Below are 26,140 nucleotides of genomic sequence, written 5' to 3' on the forward strand. Positions count from 1 at the left end.
CTCCTGGTCGGTGGGCAGCTCTCTCTTCTCCACGCAGCGGTTCAGGGACTGTCTTGTGATTCTTTCCTCCTCGTGCTAGCTTGAGGCTTCACATTGAGCCTTTGGGGGTTTCACATGTGAGGCCACTGCAGCTGATGAGGCTGTTTTAAAATGGATGGGCAGGTGGCTTGAGGCCTGTACGGCAAAATTTGAGCAAAGTGAGAACCAGAAATGTGGTGTGCTTCCCCCAAGTGTGTGTCCCGGGCCAGCCATTTGTGTTCGTCGTGTCATTCTTCACAGTTTATGTCCACTGCTGGCTAATTCGCTTAGTGATCATCAGCGTTTTCTGATGGTTCCCTGGAGCATGAGAAGAGGTACGTATCCGTAAGCATTGCAGGAATATGTGGTTTAGAGATTAGAGTTTGTGTTTTCTCACTCGCTGTTGGATTTATCCGGTAAACCAGAGGGCATGAAGAGGACAGAAAAGGGCTGCCGTCAGCAGATGAAAATCTCGGCCGTCCAGGGTTTCTGGATGTGTTTCTAACGATGTAATTTTGGTTTCTAGCAAAGTAGTGAGGACAGCCATTCTGCTTCCCAGATACCTGATCTCTTGTCCTGGTCTGTTGAGTTCTTGGTTAGCGGTCGGGGAAGGGCAGTCTGGCAACCCTGCTTCAAATGCCTTGTAATTTGGAGATTGCGTCTGCAGCTTTGACCGTGTCTTCTGTAAATTCTGTTTCAAGTCACGTAACCGGCAACTTTTCAGGTGTCAGTCAAGTGGCGCGGGACTGTCATCCTGCTGGTCCTGCCTCACGGTGGTGGCACCATCTCTGAAAATGGTCTGGAAGCACCTGAAGCGGTGTTGGTGGCTTAGACCAGCTGCCCTGCCTTGAGAAGGCTACTTCTGAGAACAAGGATGCATCTTTGTGTATAGAAGAGAAGAACCACACCGCTGTGCAGCCTAAAGCAGACAGAGGAGATACCCCAGTAAGAGGAGGAGAGTTCTGACCAGAAGGAACTTGTCTTCAAATCAGAAAGGTTTATCAAATACTAAACAAGATTAAATATTAGGGGGGGAGGGCTCAGATTCTAGCCTTTTCCTGATGAGCTTTCTGCATCCCAAGAAGAAGGGATAAATCCTGAAGGTATCTGGCTAAGAAGTCGTGGGTCAACTACAAAGCGAATCGGTTTGCCAGGCCTGTTCTCTGTGCATGTGAATAGATCTTCCGTGGGCATTGTAACTGGATACTGGAAAGCAGGGCAGGACTGCGACCCTGACGCGCCGTTGCTGGTGTGTGGGGGCGGGAGAGCCATTTTAAAGCCTCTGCGACCTCAGTGTGCCCATCTGGTTTCTGTTCAGGGGGTACATTTTGTGAAGATTGTACTTTGCCGAAACCAACGGAAAATAAGTTAGAATAAAGAACTCGAAGGGATAATATTGGTAAAATTGATGATAAATGAAATGGATGGGGGGCGGGGTGAGCATTATTAACATGAACGTGAAGGTTAACTTTTAAGAAAGAATCATTGGATAAGTCACGTGTTGGGGAAAACAATGAATTTTAGATTATTTTAATAAAACTTAAGACATGAGATGGGGTAAGTTAGTATGTATGTCGGTTCTTGTCTCACACCAAGGAACTGAGGTGCACTCACAGCTTTTCTCATCTTGATAAATTATAGTTCAGATACATTTTCCATAAATGTAGAGTAGTAGGCTGTGACAGTCCCGAAGCTCCCAGGGGGCAAGGAGGGCCGAGAAACCTCAGAGCTGTAGGCACAGGGTAATTTGCATACACCTGCAGGCCCTTCCCCGGGGAGCCGCGGTGGCGGTGGCAGCGGCCGTGGCAGGCAGAGCTGGGCAGACGAGAGAACACTCCGCTTTGCCCCGGGCGCGACGAACCAGAGCAGCGGCCTTTGGGCAGAATGCACGATCCCCCTCCGTGATCCTCCTCTACCCTCTCTCCTGCTGAGCGAAGCTCTTTGGCTACTAAGGACACGCTCTAGCCCCAGAGACACAGCTGGAGACCATTTGCACTAGGCAGAAGGAACCGCAAAAAACCCTCTAGCCCACAAGACAGGCAGGGACGCGTTATGGGCCCCCACCATTAGAGGTCCCCTCGCACTGAAGCGAGGTCAGCGAGACCTAAGGACCTGTCAGCTGCCTAAGACAGGCTAAACCAAAACAACATTTTCCCCATCGGCAGTCCCGGTTCCCTGGGCTGATGGGGCAGGAGAGGCCAGTGTGGAAGGAGACCCTGTAGGCACAGGAGCAAGCTTAAAGGGTAGAACCTTCAAAGACTGAGCTAAAGAGTGACGGGGGGAAGACCTTGGCGAACCAGCCCTAACTGTAAACACAAAGTAAGGGGACACACACCTGAAGTCTGGAGCGGGCTGAGGTCACGGCAGCAGCGGAACCGAGACCTAGGCCAGCCGCTGACTGGAGGGGGAGGTGAACCCCGCCTTGAGGGCCTGGAGAGAAAGGGTGTGTGTTCTAGAAACAAATAGTGCTTACTGCCCTACGCGACTTGCCCACCTTTCCACGAGAAATTATAAGACGAGCAAGATTAAAAAACCCCGAAAACTCAAGAGCAGGAGTAGTCAACAGACCGAGATTTGAAAATGCTGGAACTGTCTGCCAGGGAATTTAAAATAACTGATTAGTATGCCAACGGCCTGTGGGGAAAATGGACCAAGCGCAAGCAGGTGAGGGGACTTTAGCGGAGAGAGAACATCACACGGACAGTGCTGGAGCTGAGGCCCGCAGCAGAGATGAAGAAGGCCTCGGGGCTTACTGGTGAAGTTGGACGCAGTCAAAGAAGGAATCTCTAGGACGTTAGAAATCACCCACGCTGACCGTGAAGAGGGGAACCAAAAAGACTTGCTTTGTGAGCCGCAAGGGCCTACGAGTGACCCGCCGCTGGGAACAAGGACCGGTGGCCAGATCTCGGTCCCTCACACCAGTCTCCAGGGAAAGGAACCGGGGCTCCTGGGAGAAGTGGCTGGTTCTGCAGGTAGGGCAGGAGGAGTCTGGAGCATCGTGTCAGGTAAAAATTAGGAAGTACAGAAAACCCTGCAGAACCCCACGGTGTAAGTGGCCGGGGTTAGGTCAGAAGAGCACTGGGCCAACTGACACCCAGAGCTTTCATTGGCCAAAGCCGATTGGCCCAGTCAACACCCCCCACAACAGCACAAGGCGTCGTCTTCTAACCCAGAGTAGAATGTTTCCGATAGTTCATACTGATACCAGTAAACAGAAGAGCAGAGACACGTCTCCCCTGTGGAAGAGTTGCACGGAGTTCACGTGGATACACCCCCCTCAAGGAGGAAGAACAAGACTGCCCGCTCTCGTGCGTAGACCGCGCACCATGGCTCCCCTCCAGAGAGCTCTGTGTGGAAAGACAATAAAAAGAGCACCTTGACAGCGACTCTGGCAAACACTTCCTGGGCCAGAGAATCAAAGTGGCAGCCGGTGACAAGTTGTGTTGACAGTCTGTACTCTTGTGGCGTCACGGAAGTGACGCTTTCCCTACGCGGGCTTCCTCTCAGAGACCCCGCGGTCACGAGGAGAACATGAGACAGACTCCGGTGAAGGGACTGCAGGATACCTACCCAGTAAGGTCCGAGTAACCGTCCCAGCCAAGAGGAGCCTGAGGAGACAGGACAAGTAAATAAGGTGTGGTGTCTTGGACGGGATTCTTAAATGAAGGAGGGACCTTAGGTAAAACTGAGGAAATCTGAATAAAGTATGGATGTTGTGTGTCAACACTGACGTATTAATTGCGACAAATGTGTTAATGTTGGAAGATACTGATAACGGGACGCTGGGTTTGGGTTGTGTGGGGACGGTCTGTGTTACCCTGACAGTTTTTCTGTAAATGTGAAACAGTTCTAAAAGAAATTGACACAGCATTTAGACAGAAACCCGGTGACAACACAGAAGACTGGAACAGCAGTAGCAGCCCGCGTGACCCAGGTGACACTTGCAGAGCCCTCCCCCAGCCACGTCAGGGCGCACAGTCTTTCCAAGTGCACACGGAACTTTTGTGAGGTTAGACCAGATGCTCAGCACAAAGCCGTAACAAATTAAAATGATTTAATTATACATAGTATTTATTCCAACCATAATGGGTTTAAGATTGCTGGAACATCCCCAAATATTTGGAAATGAAGCAAGACACTTCCTTCCTTCCCTTCCTTCCCTTCCTTCCTTTCCTCCCCTTCCTTCCTTTCCTCCCCTTCCTTCCTTTCCTCCCCTCCCCTCCCCTCCCCTCCCATCTCCCTTTTTTCTTAGGGAGAGAGCATTTGCATGTGCACTAGCCAGGGAAGGGCAGAGAAAGAGGGAGGGAGGGAGAGAGAATCTCAGGCAGACTCCACGCTCCATGCAGAGCCCAACGTGGGGCTTGATCCCACAACCCCGGGATCATGACCTGAGCCGAAGTCAAGAGTCGGACGCTCAGTCGACTGAGCCACCCGGGCACCCCTTAAATGTTTACATCAAGAAAGACAAAAAAAAAGACAAAGTTTTGTGCCAATGATCTACTACCTTAAGAAACTAGTAAAAGAAGGGGGCCCCTGGGTGGCTCGGTCGGTTGAGCATCTGACTTCGGCTCAGGTCATGGTCTCACGGTTTGTGGGTTCGAGCCTCGTGTCGGGCTCTGTGCTGACAGCCTGGAGCCTGCTTCAGATTCTGTGTCCGCCCCCCCGCCCCCCCCCCCCCCCAGCTCTCTCTCTCTTTCTCTCTCTCTCTCTCTCTTTTTTTCTCTCATTTTAAGTAAATGCTTAAAAAAAGAAAAACTAGTTAAAGGAAGAGCAAATGAAACCCAGAGCAAAGCAGGAAGGAAATAATAAAGATGAGAGCAGAAATCGAAGAGATTGAGAAGAGAGAAATAATACAAAGAACCAGTGAAACTTAAAAGCTCTTTCTTTAAAAAGATTGATGAAATGAATACATCTGTGGTCAGATTAAGAAAATGTAGAAAAGATACATATTATAAATCACAGGAGTAAAAGAGGGGACATAACTGCCTTCCCCACAGACATTAGAAGAGTAATAGAACACTGTGAACACTCGGCAAACGGTTCCAACAGTTTAAAATTTTTTTTTTTCAACGTTTATTTATTTTTGGGACAGAGAGAGACAGAGCATGAACGGGGGAGGGGCAGAGAGAGAGGGAGACACAGAATCGGAAACAGGCTCCAGGCTCTGAGCCATCAGCCCAGAGCCCGACGCGGGGCTCGAACTCACGGACCGCGAGATCGTGACCTGGCTGAAGTCGGACGCTTAACCGACTGCGCCACCCAGGCGCCCCCGGTTCCAACAGTTTAAAGGCCGCGGACAGCTTTCTTAAGGAAGTACCACCAAAGCTCACTCCGGAAAGTAATAGCTAGCATGATGATCTTAGATCTTTTGAAGAAGTTTAATTCCTATTTAAAAGCTTCCGGCAAAGAAAATTCCCGGCCCAGATTCGCTTCACTGCTGAATTCCACCAAAGATCTAAGGACTCTACAAAAATACAGGGGAAAGGACATTTTCCAGCTCATTTTATGAGGCCATCCTTACTTTGAAACTAGACGAAAAGAAAAACTAATAAGATTCCACAAGAACTTAGATGTAGAGTTCCTTAAGAAAATATTAGCAAATTAAATACAGCAATATATTAAAAAGACAACATGTCATAACCAACTACGGTTATCTTGGGAACACAAGGCTCATTCATCCTTCAAAAATCAATCAGTGTGGGGTGCTCGGGGGGCTCAGTTGAGCATCCAACTCTTGATTTCGGCTCAGGTCATGATCCCAGGGTCATGGGATTGAGCCCCACACTGGACTCTGTGCTGAATGTGAAGCCTGCTTGAGATACTGTATTCTCCTCTCCTCCCCTCCCCTCCATTCATGCACTCTCTCTCTTGCAAAATTGTGTGTGTGTGTGTATACACACACACACACACACACACACACACACACATACATACATACATATGTATAATCGGTGATAATGACCAAATGCAGACAAAATGGTAGAGCGATAGGAACTCTTGTTTGTGGCTGGTGGGAACACAAAATGATACAGCCACTGCAGAAGACAGTTTGACAGTTTCTTACGAAACTGAATATAATCCAGCAATTACGGTATTTACCCAAAGGAGTTGAAAACTGATGTTCACACACAGACCTGCACACGGATGTTTATGGCGGCTTTATCCACACTTGTCAAAACTTGGAAGCAACCAAGATGTCCCTCAGTAGACGAGCGGATAAATAAACGGCGGTATAACCAAACAGATATTACCCAGCGCTACAAAGAATGAGCTGACAAGCCTCGAAAAGACGTGAAAGAACCTTAAATGTTACTAAGTGAAGGGAGCCAAGGCGAAGTCTACATACCGTATGATTCCAGCTGTATGACATTCGGGAAAAGGCAGAGCTGTGGAGACAACAGATCAGGGGTTGGCGGTGGGGAGATGGGTGGGTGGGTAGAGCGCAGGGGACCCTCGGGGCAGTGAAAATAGTGTGACGCCATCATGATGGATATGTGTCATTATGTATTTATGTAAATCCCTGGAATGCACAACACCAAGAATGGACTGTGATGGTAAACTCTAGACCTGTGGTGATTATGTTGTGTCAGTGTAGGTTCACTGATCGAAATGGATATACCACTCTGGGGGTACGGATGCTGATAATGGGGGAGGCTTGCACATAAGGGGGTAGAGGCCACATGAACTGTCCCCGTACTTTCCCCTCCACTTTGCTGTGAACTTGAAACTGTGAGAATAAAGTCTTAATAAAAAATCAAACGGTGATACTATCAGATAAAAAGAAGAAAAACCATGTAGTCATCTCAATAAATTCCTTTATGATAAATCAATTAGTAATAGAAAGGACCTTGGAAACTGATAAGGCCCCCTTAAAACAAAATCTGTAGCTGATACCATTCTTAATGGTCAGAGACTGAAATGATAAGCCCCTGAAATCAAGGAACGTGGCAAGGATATTCATTACCAGTCGTATTCAGCCTCATGAGTCCCAGCCAGTGTAGTAAGGCAGGAAAGAAAGAAATGGCATCCAGATCGGAAAGGAAAGGTATAAACTGAATCAGTGTGCAGATGTCAGGATTGTCTTCACAGAGAATACGAAAGAATACAAGAAAAAACAACAAAACAAACAAACCCCGAAACTACCCCTCCGAGGACTAACAAATAAATTTAGTATAATTGCAAGACATCATCAGGTCAGTATTCAAAAATTAGTTGGATTTCTTTCTCATAGCAACAAACAACTGGAATTTGGAGTTTTTATGAAATATTTACATAGAAAAAAGAAAGTACTTAAATGTATATCTGTTTATGAAGTGTGTGTAGGATTTAATGCTGAAAACCATTCCATAGTGATGAAATCAAAGACAATCTAAATGGAAAGAGATACTGTGTTCTTGGATTAGAAAACTCAATATTGTTGCGATGTCAGCTCTCCCCAGACTGATCTGATCTGAAGTGTCCATGTAGTTCCAATCAAAATCCAAGCAGGAGTGTTTGTAGAAATCAACAAGTGACCTCAGGGCTGTGAGTTGGAGCCCCGTGTCGGGCTCCATGCTGGGTGTAGAGCCTACTTAGAAAATAAAAAGACAGGCCACACACTGTCAAAGAATATTTACAAATCATGTGTCTGAGCAGGAACTATATCCAGCTATATAAAGAATATTCAAAACTTCAGTAATAAGAAAAACAGTCCAGTTTCTTAAGATCAAAAGATTTGAGCAGACACTTAATGAATAAAACATATTTGTGTAGCAAATAAATATAAAAATGCCCATCATTTGTCATTACTGAAATTCAAGTTAAAACCACATTGAAATACCATTACGTACCTTTTGAACAAATTGTATTTGTTTCCTGTGTCTGCTGTAACAAACTGTTGTAACAAAGCCACAAACGGACTTAAAACAGCAGGCACCACTGCGTCCCAGTGGATGCTGGAAGCCCAAGTTCAGGGTGTCAGCAGTGCCGCACTGCATCCAGGGACACTAGCCGAGACTCCTCCTTAGCCTCTTCCACCTTCCAGTGGCTGTTGGCATCTTTGGGCTTGTGGTCACCTGCCTCCTTCAGCTTCACATCCCCTACTCTGTGTGCCATTGTGTCTCTTTAAAAAAAATTTTGTTTAAACATTCGTTTGTTTTTTTTGAGAGACAGAGACAGGACGTGAGCAGGGGAGGGGCAGAGAGAGAGGGAGACAGATCTCGAAGCAGGCTCCAGGCTCCGAGCTGTCAGCCCAGAGTCCGACGCGGGGCCCGAACTCATAAGCCGCGAGATCATGACCTGAGCCGAAGTCGGATGCTCAACTGACCCAGCCACCCAGGGGCCCCATTGTGTCCTTTATAAGGACACCTGGAAGGTCATTTAGGGGCTATCCGGATAATCTAATCTCCTCTCAGGATCCTTAATTGATTACATTCAAATAAGGGAACATTCACAGGCCCTGGGGAATAGGGTGTAGACCTATCTTTTGGGAGGCCGCCTTTCAGCCTCCTACACAGCTAAGCCAGACCACAAAATAGACAGTACTCCATGCTTGCGACAGTGGAGAGCCACCTGGAGGGCTCACACGTTACTCCTGGGAATGCAAAGTCAGACGACCGGTTTCTGAAAACGTTTGGCAGTTTCTCCAGAGTTAAACAGACATTTGTTGTACTATCCAGCAATGTTTTAGATGTTTACCCAAGTAAAATGAAAACTGTGCGACACAAAATTGTGAGGGTTTGCGTCGCCTTTATTCATAATCACACAAAACCGTGAACAACCCAAAGTGTCCTCAGACTGGAAAATGGCTAAATGCCGTTACAGCAGCTCTGAGTTAGAAATCGCGTATGTGTGTGGAAGGCTTTCAGATGACGGCGAGGCTGCTCTCCGGGTGCTAGCTGTGTGCCAGGCGGCATCCTCGGTTCTCTGCGCAAGCGTGACCCTCACGGCAGGCCTGGGGGAGACACTGCAGAGGCTCCCAGTGTCCACAGTAGCACGCACAACCGGGGAGTGAAAAACCAGGGCTGGGGCTCGGCAGCTGCGTGGACAACCACCAGTTTGCACTGATGTCCAGCTGATGTCACACTACTGACACACCACTTCCACGTCTGTCTTGTCATTTGAAATTCATGCCCACGTTTTTGGGCCCTTCCCCTCCTGATGTCCTTGGGGACCCCTTTTCCCATGTGCTCACTAACACCGATTGAGATTCGGGTGGCTCATTCTACTCGTTGGTTAGCCTCTCCTGTAATGAGTATAGTTTGAGCTTCACATACACGAGTAACTTAGGCTTTGTAAGTCGGAAACAATGTTGGCTACCTAAGAAAAACTGTAATGGGACCGACGCAGTCCTGGTGATTAGCAGTATCCCAAAATGGCACACGGTATGGTATGGCCTATAATTCAGGGACCTGATCTCCTTTTGTTTCCCAGATTTCCTGGTAGAGACCTGCTATTAGGATTATAGGTGTACGGAGCTGGAAGGTGTGGGGGAATGGCAGGAAATCTCCTGACAACTGTAGGCCATTGGATTTCCGATCATGTTGCTGTCCCCGGAGAGGTTTAATTACACCTTCTTCCCATCCTTCCAGAAATGTTGATATAATCATATTTGTATAGCTATTCTGTATCTACCTACATACTGATAGGGAGCACCTTAATTGATCTGTTTTGAAATTATAACAAAATTACCTTGCTTTGTTTCAAGATTTGAAGGCCATATAGAGATCTGCCCACCAGGCATGAGTCATTCAGCTTGTTCGGTCAACAAGAGTGTTCTAGAAGCTATCCGAGGAAGACTTGGATCTTTTCATGAACTCCTGCTTGAGCCACCCAAGGTAGGGCAGCTATCTTCATCACGGCTGGCCGGGTCAGTGACTTGGTTTAAATAGTGCTTAGAAAGCATATGAACCTTGTGGGAAATGGAACCGGCTATGAACAGCACACACAAGCCAGCCCTTCCGATCGTCTGTACTGCTGTTAAGCGAGGTTTTAGTTTTAAGCGAGTTACAGCTTTTATCTATATATATGTAGTGTCAACACTGGTGGATGGGGTAGATTAAAATGAAGCAGAGTATTTACTTAGGATACTCAGCTTTTTGTGCTTTTTTTCTATAAATTCTGGGGCTTTTTTGCCAATCAAACAGTCCTTGTGGCCTGTCATTTTCCCAGCTTTGAGGTTAAGTTCATCTTTTAGGAACTGATCTTTGAGGCTGAGTTGCCTTAATCCAAGTTGGAGCGGCGTACCAGTCTGATGGGTAGATGTCTTATTTAAGGAGTGCTCGGCACAGCGTGGCTCAGCTCGTTTTTCCGCCGGGGGCCTCCGCGTGCTAAGCCAGCAGGGACTTCACTCAGGCAGTCCGCTGAGAGCACGAGTCACACACCCCGAGGCCCGGTAGAGGAGAGCCGTCTGTGGGCCACGAGTGCTGTTCTCCCGCAGCAGAGAATTAGGTGAGGGTAAGAGGCTCTTCCTTTGGGAATCTCTGTGGGAGAGTCCGGTCCGGGAGGTCCCCTGCCCACCCCAGTGCTTCCACTTTCCTTTTTCCTTCTGCCCTGTGTCATCGCACCCAGTGGCCTAGCCGTCATGCGTGTCTTGTGGCGTCTACCGTGCCAGGCCCTGGGAATCTGAAGGCACTACTTTCTCCCTTCTGCATTAGGTGTTTCCTGTGTATCTTGGCGTTTTGTGGAGGGGAACACGATCATTTACGTCCACGACGCAGGGAGTCTAGTTCAGCTTCCAGACGGTCTCTTCAGACGGCTGACGCCACCACTTAGCAGGCAGGGTCCCTGCCCGTGTCGTGTCTTACGCGTCCGGCCAGCTCTGCGTGCGGGCCAGAGTGCTCGGCGTTCGCCCTCGGGGAAAGCTCCTGTGCCCCTGTTTAACCATTCTGGCCAGCAGCGTCCCTCGTGGCACACGTAGGGAAGAAACAGAGTCAGGAAAGAAAAAGAAGGGATTGATTTAGTAGGAGAAGCAGAGAGAATATTCCAGGTGGGAATGGGAGGTGAGGGAAGGAGGACGTATGAGGAAGTTCCCCACCCGCGTCTTCGCTGGCCTGCCTGTCTCCTCTCTGCGTGGACAGGAAGGCAGCGTGTCGTGTGGATTCTCACACTCTGCTTCTTGGCCCTGCTGCAGAAGCAAGGCGGTCTCCCGTTTGGACTTCCGCTCTGTCACTGCTAGGAGTCCGGGAGGTCGGTTTGTACGTGGTTTTACTAGAGGATGCGGCGTGAGTTAGACCCTTGAAGGTTTTAACGGGTCATTACTTAGAGCTACCTCAGCTGGAGGAAGAGGCTGAAGCTTCTAGTTCCCCGCAGCCTTGAGAGGAGCAGGGGGGTGTGAGGCGCGGCGCGGGACGTGGGGAAAGGGCGGCCTCACTGCCGGCTGAGGATTCGCCACCCTTTCCTGTGGGATTCGTGAAAGTCCCAAGTGTCCTGTGTCTGTCTCTTGTGATTCAAAGTGTAGAGACTCCGTTTTATGGGCAGGTACAGGTTCGAAGTTGATCCTCTTTCAAGGTTGTGACCCAGGGACAGCTTTTGAGCTTGCCTCGTTCTTGGGTTTTGCAAAGGTTGGGGACTGTGTTCCAAAAACCACCTGTCACATGTCTTAGTTTCGAGATTTCCGGCCAGGTTTGGAATGTCTCACCTTTTTCCCCCTGAGTGTAGCGTTCTGCGATCTTCCTGCGGCACTTTGCGTTGTCGAAGCAGGGGGATACTCAGTTTCTTAAAAAGTGTACAGTCCAGGGAAATGACTTGATTTCCCGCCCCCCCCCCCCCCCTTGGTTATTTCATCGTATCTTCAAGATGGCAAAAGTGGCTTTGGATTTTCCGTCAGGTGGAGGATGCAGGGGGCGTTTACGTGGCGTGCATATTCGCCCGTACCCCTCCACCCTTTTGCTTGTTTACTGAGCTGGATTTAATTGGAAAGCTTTTTCCTCCTCAGAAAAGCGTGATGAAAACTACGTGGGGTGTGCTGGACCCTCCCGTGGGCAACACCCGACTGAATGTGATCAGGTTGATATCCAGCCTCCTGCAGACAAATACCAGCAGTATCAATGGGGACCTTATGGAGCTGAATAGCGTCGGGGTCATATTGGTAAGATTTCCCCCAAAAGGTCATTTAATTTGCCCTTGATGTTTTGTAGACCTACAGCTCGCACAAGTGAAAAACCTCACGCATTTACAGTCTGTCAGTGACTTCCTGGTTCTGAGCACAAATGGTCTTTTATGTAGTTTTTGCCTTGAGTTTATCGTCAGTTTTTAAGTTTTCAGTATTTATTATTGCTGCGTGTAAAGAAGTATATTAGAGATTTCATAGATGATTAAGACCCACTTTCCCTCCAGAATCTCCGTCTGGCACAGGTGGTCGAGCAGTCCTGTCCCTCAGGGGAGCTGTTAGCTAGAAATGACTGCTGGTTACAGCACCGTGTTCCACTTGTAATTAGCAAAGGGACAAGTGTTTATCTTCTCTCCCCTGACAGATATGTGGTCTTTTAAGTTGAGTCCAGATTCTTCCCTGATACCACTGTAGTCTGTGGTTGGTGGAAGGGGAAAGGGAGAGCCCAGGAATCATCTGGACTGCCTTGACACGCTCAGGTTCCCCAGTTCCAAGGTTTGTGCTTAGAATCCCCAGGCCTAGCTCTGGTGCCCCTGCCTGCTCTGTCTGTCCTGCCACCCCACGGCATAGAAGGCACGGGGTTAACACTTCGCGGGTTTCATGAGCCGTCTGGCCTTGCCGTACACAAGGGGAAGTTTGGGCTCTTTGCACACTCTTTGCACTTCCTTCCATTTCTCATGTGATGCTGGGTATAAATGCCTGTGCGAGAGAGAGGGTCTGTTTTTCACATCTTGCCCAGAGACGGGACGCATTCTATGGCTAATAAGTGGTGGAACCAAGATTTGAATTCACATCCAGTTTCAAACCGACGTGGGCTCTATCAGCCACACTGTTACGCCACCTGATGTCACTAAGGTATTTTTAGCTGCGTTTCAGCTTTGGGTACAATGACGACGGTGTAGGAATAGAGAGCAGGAACATGTTGGAGTGAGGTAAAACGTTACAGAACTACAGTCTCTTTGGTGAGAGAACAACCATTGCTGTGTGGGGACAGTTTTTGCCCTACCCTCTGGCTGGTGTATAAAATTATAGCAACATAACTTTCTACTCCTGTCCCTGGAGTCGTCGGTCACTAGCCTCTGATCTTACTGATAGTAAGTACCCAACTACTTTTGAAGGACAGCAAATTTGATAAAACTCCTAAATGGGTCATGAATCGTTACCTGGTTTTGAGTTGAGGTAACCAGACTCAAAGCATGTCCTGAATATGTGTATACATGATGCATTTTGTGTTTGTAGGAATTGTCTTTCCTTTTTGTGATACTGTCAACTTTTCGAGCAATCTGGGAAACCCATGTGCTTTCTGGAGGTCCACACGTCACTGCTTCCCAGACCTCTCTTGTTTGACTCCATTCGCTAATAGTTCCATGAGTTTCAAATGCCTGAGTGCTTATTCTTTGTTAAGGTGTGAGCACCCTGAGATTGGAGACCATCTTTTTGTCTGTCCCTGTCTCCTGTATGGCCTCTAGCACTGTGCCCTGCACAAAAGCCATCAGTACAGGTTTGTTGACTCAAAATAAAATTCTTAAACATTTCTTTAAAAGTTATTGGACGCTTACTGAACTTAATGCCTGTATTAGTTGCCTTGAAAACGTAAAAAGATCTTCTCTTTCAGAAGCGTACTGTTGTTTTCCTATGTTCATTGTTGTTTTCTACTAGATTCCATGCAATTGCTGGCATGTTGAATGAGCAGGTATCATGCTCTTCAGTGTACGTAGTGGCATTTCAAGCCCTTTAAAGTAAACTTGTTTTCCTTTTAAATAGTCCTGCTGAACTAAGAACGTATCATTTCCACTTTATTAAGTCACCCTTCGGGAAGTGTGTTAGAGTAGTGGCTTTCAACATTGAGGCAACCGAATAAAAGCAAGCATTGCTTTTTCTTTTTTGTAGGACATGTTCTTCAAATATACATGGAATAACTTTTTACATACACAAGTGGAAATTTGCATCGCACTGATTCTTGCAAGTCCTTTTGAAAATACAGAAAATAACACCATTACCGATCAAGACTCCGCCGGTGACAATTTGTTACTGAAACACGTAAGCTTACTGGTGTCTCTTTCCTGCTGCTCCCGATAAGTGTGAAGTGAATTAGTCGAAGGGCAGGGAGGTAATTTCAGAGTCCAGATAGTTAACTCTCTTGTTTTAAAGTCTGCAGAAAGCGTTTGACCAGTTGTTTGGCTTACCAGTTCTAAATTTTTTAAGTGTGCTTACTTGTTTTGAGAGAGTGTGCAGGCAGGGAAGCGGCAGAGAGAATGGGGAGGGAGAGAATCCCAAGCAGGCTCTATGCTGCCAACGCCGAGCCTGACTCGGGGCTCAAACTCTTGAACTGTGAGATCATGACCTGAGCCAAAATCAGGACTCGACGGACTGAGCCACACAGGCGCCCCGGCTTGCCAGTTTTAATTTGTAGGCTAAATACATGAGTGAAGGTTGGCAGGAGTGGGCTGCGTGCAGTCACGAGCGAAACGTTTCTGTGGCCCTGTTTCCTTTTGTTAACTACGAGGTGATTTTACTAAGTCAGTCTTCAGATTTCTTCTTGCTCTGAAGTTCTGTGGTTGTACGAAGTTTTCTAGCTCACGCTGGGTTACTCGCAACCCGGGGACTTGGGAGAAGCTGGCTCAACCAGGTCGAAGGGAAAGACCATGACCTTGGGTGCAACTGCATCGCGCATCCCGACAGCGATGGCAGCGGGTGCGGAAGCGAGCGTGGCCCGGGCTTCAAAAGCACAGGGATTGCTGCGGATTCTGAGAGATTTTTGCCAGGGTGTAATCTTCCTTATTCTTTTGAATTTATTAGCCAGTTTTCATGGCTCATGAAACCTGGCTTTGCTTTAGGTCAGCTGCTCAGTGGAGCGGCACCCGCAATGTCGCTGTTCCCCAGCGACGGTGCTGGAGGCCTGGCTCCCGTCTCGATCCCCGTAGCGTTTGTTCTGAGGGCCTTGCATGAATCTGTTACCACATTGCAGATGAGTTAGCCGGTAATTCGATAACATGTCACTGTTCTATTTGAGTAGGGTTCAGTTTCACTTTAGAACTTTGATGCTTTGACATAATTTACATAAATGTTAACTGGAATATTCCTTTTTATTCAGCTTTTTCAAAAATGTCAGTTAATAGAACGAATACTTGATGCCTGGGAAATGAATGAGAAGAAACAGTAAGTAAGCCGTTTTCTGAGAGGAATTCTGTCTGATTTTTAACTTGAAGAAAACACCCTCCCTTGCCTGAGAGAACAGTGAGAGTAACTACGAGGTACAGACCAGCTTCCAGTTACAAATGGTTCTCTCCAGATTATTTCATTGTAGCCGTTTATTTTTAGATCCCCCCTGTCTTTCTAGCTCTCTTGAGGGGAGCCCAGGGGTTAGCTGCCTTTGAAACTTCCGGGACCTTTTTGAATAGCTGTGTAACTGACAGTAGGAAAGAAAGAGAGTCCTCAAGTCAAGGCCTCCCCGATGATGCTTCAAGTTCAGGTCACCCTGTGTTCTCGCCGCGGAGAAGGGCACTTCCTGACTGAAGAGGGGACGGCGACTGCCCTAGCGATTTGTGTTCAGAAAATCTCTGTCAGCTGACGGGCACGGTTACCTGACGTGGTGGCTGACGCGCGTCAGGCGCTTTGCCGCACACCCCGCTTCCTCCCTCGGGCCCTGGGGGCTTGGACGCCGTCTCACAGGAGGCCGGTGGCAGGGCGTGCGTGGACGACACTCTCAGGGCCCACTTCTTGCGTTTGCTTTTAAGTCAGGTGCATTGAGGTATAATTCTTGTAAGGTGGGACTCCATCCTTTCTGGGCGTGCATTTCTAGGAGCTCTGACGAACGCGTGCGGTTGCGGGAGCGCTGCGCTCGAGGCACGGAGCATTTCCATCAGCCCAGAAGGCCGTCCCGTGCGCCTTCGTGCTTGAGCCCGTGCCGGGAGGTTTCTTGCTCTGTGTCTCTGCTCAGACTCCTCTTGCGGCCTCTGGGAGAGCTAGGAACTAAAGGGAGGGGTCAGCTTTATTTTGTCAGGTTTGGTGTTTCCAGAAGTGCTCACTGGCACCGATAGAGCTGTGACTGGACTCTGGAAAACCTGCATTTCGTCCGAGGCTCGTCTCGGTGGGCCTCGGGTCCAGTCTTCCACACAGAGCTCCTGTGGGGGTGCTGTGTCTGGCCAGATCAGCCTCTCTGGGTCTGTGTGTGGCCCCGCGTTAGCAGCTTAGTGCCCTCCCCAACCTCCCTTGTTCTCTGCCTCTTCGTCGCCAGTGCAAAGGTGTCGGGTATGCTGTTTCCCCTAAGCCCCATCCTTCAGAGGCTTGACTGTTACAGTCCCCCCACCTTGGGGGTTCCGGAACGAGCTTTCCTAACATTTCCTTGCCCCAGAAGCCGAAAGAACATCAGGAGCCTTGGAGCAAAAGCCTGGCGGGTGGGCGTTTGAGCTCCCTCGGGAGCTCGTGGGAGCACCACACGGGGTCTGAGCAGGAAGCTGCCTGTGAGGAACACTGGGGTCTCGGGATCTTATTGTGAAGCCAGGAGAGGCTCTTAGCAACTCACTTGAGATCAGCTCTGTGTCTTCTGACCCTTAGCTGTTTCCAGACCCTTTAAGATTCTTAGCAGATACCCTCTTTCTCAGAAAAGCCTTCAAGCACAGTATGGCTTTTTTAGTGGCCCCTGAAAGATTCTCCCTGTAAGCAAAAATCTAAGTTCTGACCCTTTGTAAACAGGCAGAGAATCACAGCGATGTGAGAAGTGTATCTACATGGGTGGATTTGGTAAAGATGGGTCCTGGTTTGGAAGGGTAGGCCCTAAATGGGGGAGAGCAACGGGGAGTAGTTTCTGTACCCGTGTTCCAGGTGCCGTGTGGGCCCGAGACCAGCTGAGCGCCCCTCGCCTCGGCCGGATCCTTAAGATCGGCTGCTCTTTTAACCTGAGAAATGCCATTGGTAGACGATTATGTCTGTTAGTAGACGCAGTGGAGACGTGATGTCTCAGAAAACGAAGCAGCAGGATTGTCACCTTAGGTTCTTTCAGCCTTTTTAAAGTCTGTTCACAGAAAGATCCAAAGCCAAGTCACAGAAATATTAGGTGTCAGTGAATGTTTGGGCTTTTTTTTTTTTTTTAAGATTATCGAAGGTTAATGATTGGTTTGTATATCGAACGGACCTTGATGAGTGTGGCCACCGTGTGATCCTTGAGCGGACCGCCTCTGCCCCTCCCCACCCTGGCCTGACCTGGTGACCGTCCATCCCCAGCTTCAGGGCCTCCATCTTTAGAATAATCACTCCAACCCGCTGTGCTTACCAGGCTGTCTCACGACTCCCTCCGGTCGGGAGTCTGAGGATTTGTCCTCTCCCCCTTGTCAGGGCCGAGGGAGGCAGACGGCACGGCTACATGGGACACCTGACAAGGATAGCTAACTGTATCGTGCACAGCACTGACAAGGGCCCCAACAGTGCATTAGTACAGCAGCTTATCAAAGGTAAGTGGCTTTTGGGATTTTAATTACACTTTTGTTGGATTGGAGGAAGGATTTAAGGGTAAATTGAGTGGAAACTTTCGTAACGTTTTTAATGGCAGTCTGTGGAGTTCCTTTATATTGCGCGAATGATCTGGAGATCTGAGTGAAGTTGTTTGAAGAGTGTAGTTCCTTGCTCTGTGTCTCTCCTTATTTCTGCAGTCCTTTGAGTGAGTACTGGCAGCCCGGCCAAGGCACCCGCTCTCGCCCTCAGGGAGCCTGCTCCCCATATCCACCAAGTCTGGCGTCCCATCGCCAGCCGCTGTGTCACGAGCTGGGATCGCTCTTTTTCTTTACTTCTGAAGGCCCCTATGTATATAGCCTGTGGATTGAGTTCCTTCAGCTGGGGTATTACAGCATTTGTCCACATGTTTTCCGTCTCTCTTCCTAAGAGGAGGGCTCGTGGACTCCAAAAGATGCTTTCTGTACCAGCATTGAAATTTACCAGGCGAGGCTACTGGCAAGAAGCTGCAGGTGCCTTTTGCACTGGCGCCCAGGCCAAGAGTCCGTCCCCTCTACACCGAGGGCCCAGGAGCTCTGTGGACTCTGGGGCTTGGACTGGTCCTGCGACTTAGCTCCAGGAGTGTGAAAGTCTCCAACCCCTGTAGTTCTGAATTCATCCAAACTCAACTTGCTGAACACTAGAAATTGTTTCCCAGTCTATCCGGTTTGTCTTTTAAGAGTGTCTGTGTTCAAGAGGCTGTTCCCTGCCGAACGTGCACTGAAACAGCTGTTCTAGGCCGTGGGATCAGTTGGGGCTTTGCCCCCCTGTAATTTTGCTCCCCGAGACAGGTCCACGCGGGGCCGTCCCAGGTTGTGTGCTCACCTGGAGAGGTGGCCATGGGCGTGATTACGTCCTGTGGCTCAGTCTTTGTTTTCCCGGAGCTGCTCACCACGGGGTATGTGAGGGGCACACACACATCTGTTGGAACCGGAAGTGTCAGAGGACAGCTCTAGTCAGGGTTCCGAGATTATAGCCGTAGTTCCCTTTTCTCGGAAAAAGTATTTGTGTGCCCTTTTCTTTAAAATTCCTCTAGAAGGTGGAGTCTCACCGCTGCGTCTGTGTTGCCATGGTGGCCTATGGGCACAAGCATTTAGGAAACACTGTGTTGGAATAATTTGAGCAGCCGAACCAGGCTCACAGGAGCCATCACCGTATCTGACGGGTGTGCGGGAGCTTCAGCATTTCCTAAACTTGAACGACGTGGAAACACGATTTTTCCTCCTGCCTTAAAAGACCCACTGTTCTCTCTGAAGTGCGCTGGGCACACGCTTTCCAGATTCAGTGTTTGCCATTTTTAAAACTTGTTAAATTCACAGAGCTGCATAGCACCCTTGGTATCAAGCAGAGACCTTTTGGGTGGGGGTGGCGGCTCTGGTTCCTGAAGTTACTGACGTCCAGGCCACAAGGCCTTATAACTCTGTTTCTCCAAGAGGCGGGTGCTCAGATGACGGGGCACATCTGCCTTCGATGAGCCGAGCGGGTGGTGCACCCCCCGTTTCCTGTTTGTTTTGTGTGTCTGTGTTCGAGGCCCCTGGAGTGACCATGCCTCTTTCTTTCTCTCCCTCCACAGGTCTTCCAGATACGGTCAGGGAGCGATGGGAGGCGTTCTGCGCAAGCTCCTTGGGAGAAACTAACAAGAGGAACACGGTAGATCTAGTAGGTTTTACCGGGTCACGTTTCTGTGGCTCCAGGGCTCTCGGCCTTTGCCCACTTGCTCAGAAAGAGATGAAAGAAAGATCTCTCGTTTGTCTCGGTAATTTGGGGCCAAGGATGAGTTCATGTTTCTTTACCAAGGAAGAGAGGTTAGTGCTCACCATATTCTGGACAACTTGTCTCGTTAGCTCCTAACTCCTACCTGCGGCGACCAGAGGGTACAGAGAGGCCACTGACCTCCACGTTCCCCCCCCCCAGCCCCATTTCCCTCAGTGCCTCAACAGAACCGCTGCTAGCCCGCCTTCTCTGTCGGGTGTGTTGCCTTATGCCTCAGATAAGCCAGGGTGGTTAGAAGCCTCAGGAAGCCTTTGGACATTTTCTAATATTACTGAGTTGAGTTTACCCTCTTTTTAGATTATTCCCACTGTGGGGCGGGGGAGAATTTTGTAGATGATTTTGGAACTAACACATTAGAACCATTAGCCAGGGAATAATGGCATTGATAATATTTTTAAAAATTATATTGGACTTTGGAATGTATTCTTTGTTTTTTTCATGCATTGAGATTGAAGGTAAGTATTTCCTTTTGTAAGCACATGCCAGCTGATAATTGAGGTGGTGGCCTTAACTCTACACAGAAGTAGATGTGTCGGGCATTTAATTCTATGTTTGAAATTCAGCAGCTGCTTCTAATACACACTAACGCCTTGGCTGTTAGGCGGTCAGGTCCCTGACAGCCTTATCAGTTCACAGCAGAGTTTAGAAACAGGAGGGAAACAGAAGGGCTCAGAGCGGAAACAGAAGTGGCAGCTACAGAGCGGTCACCAGGTCATCCTGTGTGACTCTCCCAAAGGGCTGTTGCCTTTTATTTGGTAGATTGTCTAACAAATTTGGTTATCTTTTTTCAGACTCTTCACAGATTGGTTGGGTAATGGCTTGTTAAGGATGGGTATAATGATAGAATCAGTAGGAGTTGGAAGATTGTGAACTTAAGAGATCACTAAGGGGAGCTGCGTGAGGCCATTTAATTAAAATACGTCCGATGGCCTCAGTGTCTCAGTGCATCGTAGCCCAGCAGAGAGACTGACCTCCACTCTGACAGCCCTGAGTCATCAAGGAAGACTTAAGTAATTTTTGATGAACATAACCACCTACGGTGGATTGATTGCTTTCTTCCCCAATCAGATTGCTTAAAATTGTGGATAATCAAGGTTTTATTGTAGGGTGAGATTGTTCTCTGGCACTGTTAAATTGAACCATTTAATTTAGTAGAAGCCCCATCTCGATTCTTTGTTAAGGTTGCGGGCAATGTGGTCTCCTTGAAGGGGTGTTGTCATATTTCTTATTTATAAAGGAATGTTTAGGAATATTAATTGTGACTTTGGGAGACTTCTTTAAAGGTGTTCCTTCAAAGGGTTGTAGACTTCAAAAGTGTCCAGTAAAACTTGCTGTTATCAGCGGTTTTTAAAACATGTTCTTTGTCTTTGGTAATTGAAACAGATTTCTCGTGTGAGCAGTTCTGTATAAAGACAGCCTTCATTGCAGTTCAGACAGCACTCAGCTGCTTTGCATGGTGCTGTCAGTAACCTGGGCTGTGACTCCGTGTAAGTGTTCTGTGTGTCTACGTGAAGGGGCGTATACAAGCAGTGCAGAATTCACGTACAGCCCTTTTGGGTCAGACACGTCTGACGTCCAGACTTTACACCTGGGTGGAAGGGAAGATTATCCTGGGCCCACCTGTCACTAATAGCAGCTTAGTTCTCTTTGGCCAAAAGCGGTGAGACTTCTAGAGCCTTGTTGATGTCGCTCATATCCCGTGTTGATTTAGCCCCACTCTGTAATTTTGTTGTCTGTTGTCCGTGAGAACTTTCGGGCTGATGTCTCAAGACCTCTTCAGTTCCTTGATCCCACGTGCCCAGGACTTAAATACCACCTCCCTTCAGTTTTAAGTCCTTTCAGTGGGGAATTTTGCTTTGTAGTCATTTTAGGGATACGTAGGTTCCCGGTTCCTAAGGGTGCCTGTGCATTCTAGGCCACCAGCGAGACTTCCTGCGGCCTCTGGGCTCTCCGTGTTTGTGCCCAGAAAGCTTCAGGTTATGTCCTAGGAGGGTTGGGTACCACGTTCCAGGGCACATTATCATAAACCCAGCTTGGTAAACGCAGTGGGTCTTGCCCTTGGGAAAATGTCCTGCAGAAAGAGTGCTCACTTCCCCGTGTAACACAGTACAAGGTCTAAGTAGAGGCATCTCAGACACATTCATTCCTAAAATAGGCAGTTGACTAACAATAGATGGCTTATTCCCTGTCCGCTCCCCCAAATCGATAGATTAGAGACGCTGTCTTGATGCCTTGACTTAGTTGGTTTTACCATGGCTCAGATGTCTCCCTGGGAATCATTTTAGGTGTTGCCTAGGACTTCAGCCCATCTGCAGTTCACACCAAATGCTTGGGTTAAAATATTGTTGTATTGCCCTGGCCTGTTCTTATTTTCCTAGTCACAGCGAGGATTCGTTGATTAGCGCACCAAACGCTTCCCTGTGCCGCTGGCTGTGGGCCTGAGGTCCTGCTCACTCCTGTAGGAAAAGCTGTGCCAGCCCCGAGCTCCTCCCGCTCCTGGGCGGCTTTCTAACTACCCTGTCTCCGAGGTCTGTGAAGTACTTTAATCTTTTGGCCCCATCACACTGAAGTATATGCACAGTAGACTCGTAGATTGCTTCTGTGTTTATGTTGGGGAGTTTTGTTATGAATGAAATTTGGTGTGTTACTTACATCCAGAGACCTCTTCGTGGGTCTGTTGGTAAGAACTGGTAAAGTCTTGGTAAAGTTAGGTAACGTAGGAGGTGTCGACACGGACTCTGGAAGGTTGCGTTTGCTTAGTTCTCTGCCTCCTGTGTGTGGGGGAGAAGGTGTTGTCTCAAGTATTGGCGTGTCCTTCCCGCCACTGATGAGCTCGCTCGGGGAGGTTGTGCAGAATAAGGCACACGTGTGCCCGTGCGTTGGCCCAGAGGCCCAGCAGCGTGGGGCGGAACTGCTGTGTGTCTCACCCGCCCCGGGGCATGGGGGTGCCGGGAGGTCCCCAGCAGGGCCCCAGGGTAGCAAGGGGGAAGATCTTGTCTGTGACTTCCACATGTCACCTGGGTTAACATGCCAGCCGTGCCCATGATCCTCCTTAGCATTTAGCAAGCTGACCGGCCAAGGCGCCAAAAACACTTGGCTTTTTCCTGTAGCAACAGTTAATGAAACTAAAATTTTACTATGGAAGAAGGGAACAACACCTCAAAAGCTTTTTTCCACTGAAGCGTCAAGACTATATTTAGAACACTTCTGGCTTGGTCAGAGTGTTCGTACTTACTTGTTACTTTTCAAAAAGTTACGACTGTGTTCTCCGTACATTCTCATAATGTGTTGGTGTTCGTTAATTTAATAAACATTTGAGCGGCTACTGTGTGCCATGCACTGAGGCTCTTGTCGTAAACTCGACTGGCAAAGATCCCTGCCTGGGTGGAAACGGATAAACTCCAGGGCAGGGAGCCAGGGGTTTGTCTGGGGCAGGTGTGCAGACCTCTCCGAGAGGTACCTTTGTGCAGAGGCATGAGGGGGGCAGAGCTCGTGCGGAAGCTGGCACGGCATCCGGAGGGAGAGAGCGGGCATGAGGTCCAAGGCCAGCTCTCCTGCTTTAGTCCACTCGGACCCTGGTTATATCTTAGTGAGATGAGAAGCTGTTCGGTATGGCATCTGAAGGTGACATAACTTAACGTACATTGTAAAAGAGCGTCACGGCTCTCGGGTTGAGAACAGACTGCGGTGGGGCAGGTGGCGGCAGGGAGACCCGTCAGCCACCAGGTACGGCGTTGACCGGGGCAAGAGGCGGAGGCAGCTTGCACCAGAGAGAGCCGATCGGCCTGGTGAGGAGCGACGGTCTCTTAGGTTACGTTTTGACGGTGGAGTGAGTAGATATGTGTGAGAGAGAAGAAACCAGAAGGCCGAGATTTGAGCTGAGGAATAAGGAGGCGGCGAGTGGCATCTGCTGAGATGAAGACACCTCGGAGGGGGTGTGCCCGGGGGCTCGGGGCAGGGGCTCTGGTGGCGGCATCTAGCTGTGTGATGGACTAGGTGGGATTCCAGGCAGCAGGTCCCCTCCCCGCCGGGGCTGGGGTGCGTTCAGCCATCTTTGTAGCCCATTTTATCGGTAACAATTTGAGGCCAGCTAGGGTGTGGGTAGAATCAGAGTCGCCACATCTTTCCGTACATAAACACAAAGGTGTGCGTGCATCGTGTTGTTACTTACTTCGTAAAACTTCTTTTTGGAGAAAAAATTACCTCCCAGGATTGCTTTGAGGAGACAAGTTACAGAGGATATGTAAAAGGGGTCACTACTACGTCTGGCACGTAGTAGTTGCCCAACAGAAACGGTTTCTTTCTCACCTTTTGTCAATGAACCGATGCATTTTGTGGCGGAAGGTAACACTGTGAATGAGGAAACGTTGTATCCTGCTTGAACTCGGACAAGACCCGCCAGGGGTGGCCAGGTCTTTTTTTGTTCTCTCTTGTCTAGTTGACCTGGCTTGCTCTTTGGCTTGTCTTCTAATCCTGCACCCTACCATGGGGGGCGCCCCCTAAAACATAATAGGATTCTCGCACTAGCTTGCCGCCGAGCAGCCCGGGTCTCCTCTGAACCCGCCACAGTGGCAGGGCCTCCCGGGACGCCGGCTGCCGTGACCGAGCAGGATCCCGCCTCCCCCCCTCCCGCTTTCGGGCCCCATCTGCACGACTTTCCCACTAACTCGCGGAAGCTACGATTGACCCCGGCACACTCCCTTCGTTGGTCACAGATTCTGCCTTTGACCTCATCTGGCCAGTTTCAGATTCCGAGTGTGCACACTCACCTCTACCTCAGGGAGAAGGGGGCGGGGGGATTAATTCGAAATGCAGGCAATTCGCTTAGCTCAGCATCGTTGCCAGAGATGGTCGAAGAGAAAAGAGATTGATTTATTCGAGCGGTGATGTATTCCGTTTCATAAGCCATACCACACGCAGACCTGTGGGAGTCTCCTTCGGGTTTCTCGGTCCAGTGTTGGAACATCACAGAACAAACCAGGCCACTTTCTGTAGCTCCGCTCAGGCTCTTAGACACAGTTTCAAGGGTTGGCAGGTCACGGCCGCTCGCGTCTTCCCCCTCTGCCGGTTATGCTTCTGTGGAAAGTACAGGGTGAGTAACTCAGGAAATACAGTGCAAGTTACCCTCAGAAGTACAGTGCTGGTTTTAGGATTTTACAGACTGTTCATATTTATTACTGGCTATACAGCCGTCCCTGTTACTCGTGCTTAGTCACCTGTGTATTTTCATTTCTAACTGTTAATACGTTCCCTCAATGCCGTGTGTCATTTATGAATGAATAAAAATCACCGTGAATTGGTGAGCAGTTCATGTTCGTGTTTTGTTTAATTTGAGTTGGTTGTAAGTCTTGAGGGCAGGGACTGTGTTTTAAGGGACAGAAGATTTGGGGTCTTTTTATAAGCAGGGGGTTCTACTGGTTCAAAGTCCACTCTGGGGTTTATGGACAACGTTCTTCTCAGAGTGGACAGGGGACGCGAGAAGTAAGTGCTCCTACCTAAACCTGACCTTCCCGGGGGCCCATGAGTAACCCCTGGGCGTGATATTTTACTCTCTGAGCTTGGCACATACGAATTATTTCTATACTTCGCCTGAGCCGTTCCTTCCACCTGCCCTTTGTAGACATTTAATTGGAGATGATTGTTACAATCCCTCACATGGAGTAACTCCCCTCTTCCCTGGTTTCCGGTGACACTAGGAACGAGAGCGAGAACACAAGTGGGCAGCAGAAGGGCGGGCAACCTGACCATCTGGTTGAGTGAAATGGGCTCTTGGATTTTGGGGTGGATTTTGTAACCTAACTGTTAACTTGTTTTTGTGCTTACTGTTGTTACACATTGAGAGAAAAACTAAATGTGATTTTTCCATAAAAATGCTGATGCAAATGTCCAAAGGTTTTCTCTGTTAAATAGTGTTTTACATTTTTATGCATATAGGTTACAACCTGCCATATTCATTCATCCAGTGATGATGAAATTGACTTTAAAGAAACGGGTTTCTCACAGGATTCTTCTTTGCAGCAAGTGAGTCATGCCTAAAGCTTTGCTTTTTGTTTTTATTTTAAATGCTTAATCTAGTTGCCACCTATGAGTCCCCTCCGGAGGCAGATTATGCACTAGGATATGATTTGGGCTTACTTACTAGTTAGGCAAAAGCATTAAAAAAAGGAAGTTTGAGGTATGTGAGAGGAAGGTTTGTACTGATTATGTTTCCAGAGTATGTTTCACCCCTGGTCACGACAAAGCGGAATTGGGTGAATTTTCAGACTTGAACAAACCGAATGGTTCAGCGAGTGCCTCAGACATTCGTGCTATGCAGACCTGTGCACCGGCTGTGTGGTTGCTTAAAAGATCCCGTAGTAGCGACCTGTGGGTGAGAATCACACTCTTCGTGTGGTGTGTCCTTACGGTCTTTTCTAGTGAAAGTTCCAGTTTCAGTAATTCCTTGCCACCCCACCCTCCTGTCCCCAATACTCTCCATTTATCAGCTGCTTCTCCCCTTTGTGGGGGAGAAAACGGGGTCTAAAAGTGACATGCCCGGATCTGTCCCTCGCCCAGCGGTGGTTCTTGGAGAGGTGGCCGGTGGTTTCGCTACCTTGACTGGATACCAGGCGCGTACCCGACGTGGGAGCTAACGGCACAAGCCCCTCTTTCAAGGCACCAGCTCCTCAGACGGACAGATGGTGCCAGGACCCCATCTTGGCACCGAGTTGCTTTGGTGTCGGGGAGGCGGGGGGAGGTTGACATAGCCCCCTTCCTACCCGGCACTGAATGTTC

The 26,140-nt window shown here is 48.8% G+C and overlaps 1 protein-coding gene across 35 annotated transcripts in view; it reads left to right on the forward strand.

Annotated features, from left to right (window-relative positions):
- Window positions 1-26,140, forward strand: part of PPP6R3 (protein phosphatase 6 regulatory subunit 3) — a 136,732-nt gene that overhangs the window by 85,118 nt on the left and 25,474 nt on the right. For 22 of the 35 annotated variants that reach the window (XM_045486179.1, XM_045486183.1, XM_045486182.1 and 19 more), the window contains 7 exons: window positions 9,704-9,833; window positions 11,933-12,085; window positions 13,997-14,146; window positions 15,201-15,265; window positions 17,441-17,556; window positions 19,167-19,252; window positions 25,301-25,387. In XM_045486179.1, the coding sequence (XP_045342135.1) occupies window positions 9,704-9,833; window positions 11,933-12,085; window positions 13,997-14,146; window positions 15,201-15,265; window positions 17,441-17,556; window positions 19,167-19,252; window positions 25,301-25,387 (787 nt within the window). The remainder of the gene's footprint in view (window positions 1-9,703; window positions 9,834-11,932; window positions 12,086-13,996; window positions 14,147-15,200; window positions 15,266-17,440; window positions 17,557-19,166; window positions 19,253-25,300; window positions 25,388-26,140) is intronic. The other 13 variants (XM_045486171.1, XM_045486172.1, XM_045486173.1 and 10 more) reach the window with 1 other exon arrangement.

This window comes from Leopardus geoffroyi, chromosome D1 (genome assembly GCF_018350155.1).
Source record: "Leopardus geoffroyi isolate Oge1 chromosome D1, O.geoffroyi_Oge1_pat1.0, whole genome shotgun sequence".
NCBI lineage: Eukaryota > Metazoa > Chordata > Mammalia > Carnivora > Felidae > Leopardus > Leopardus geoffroyi.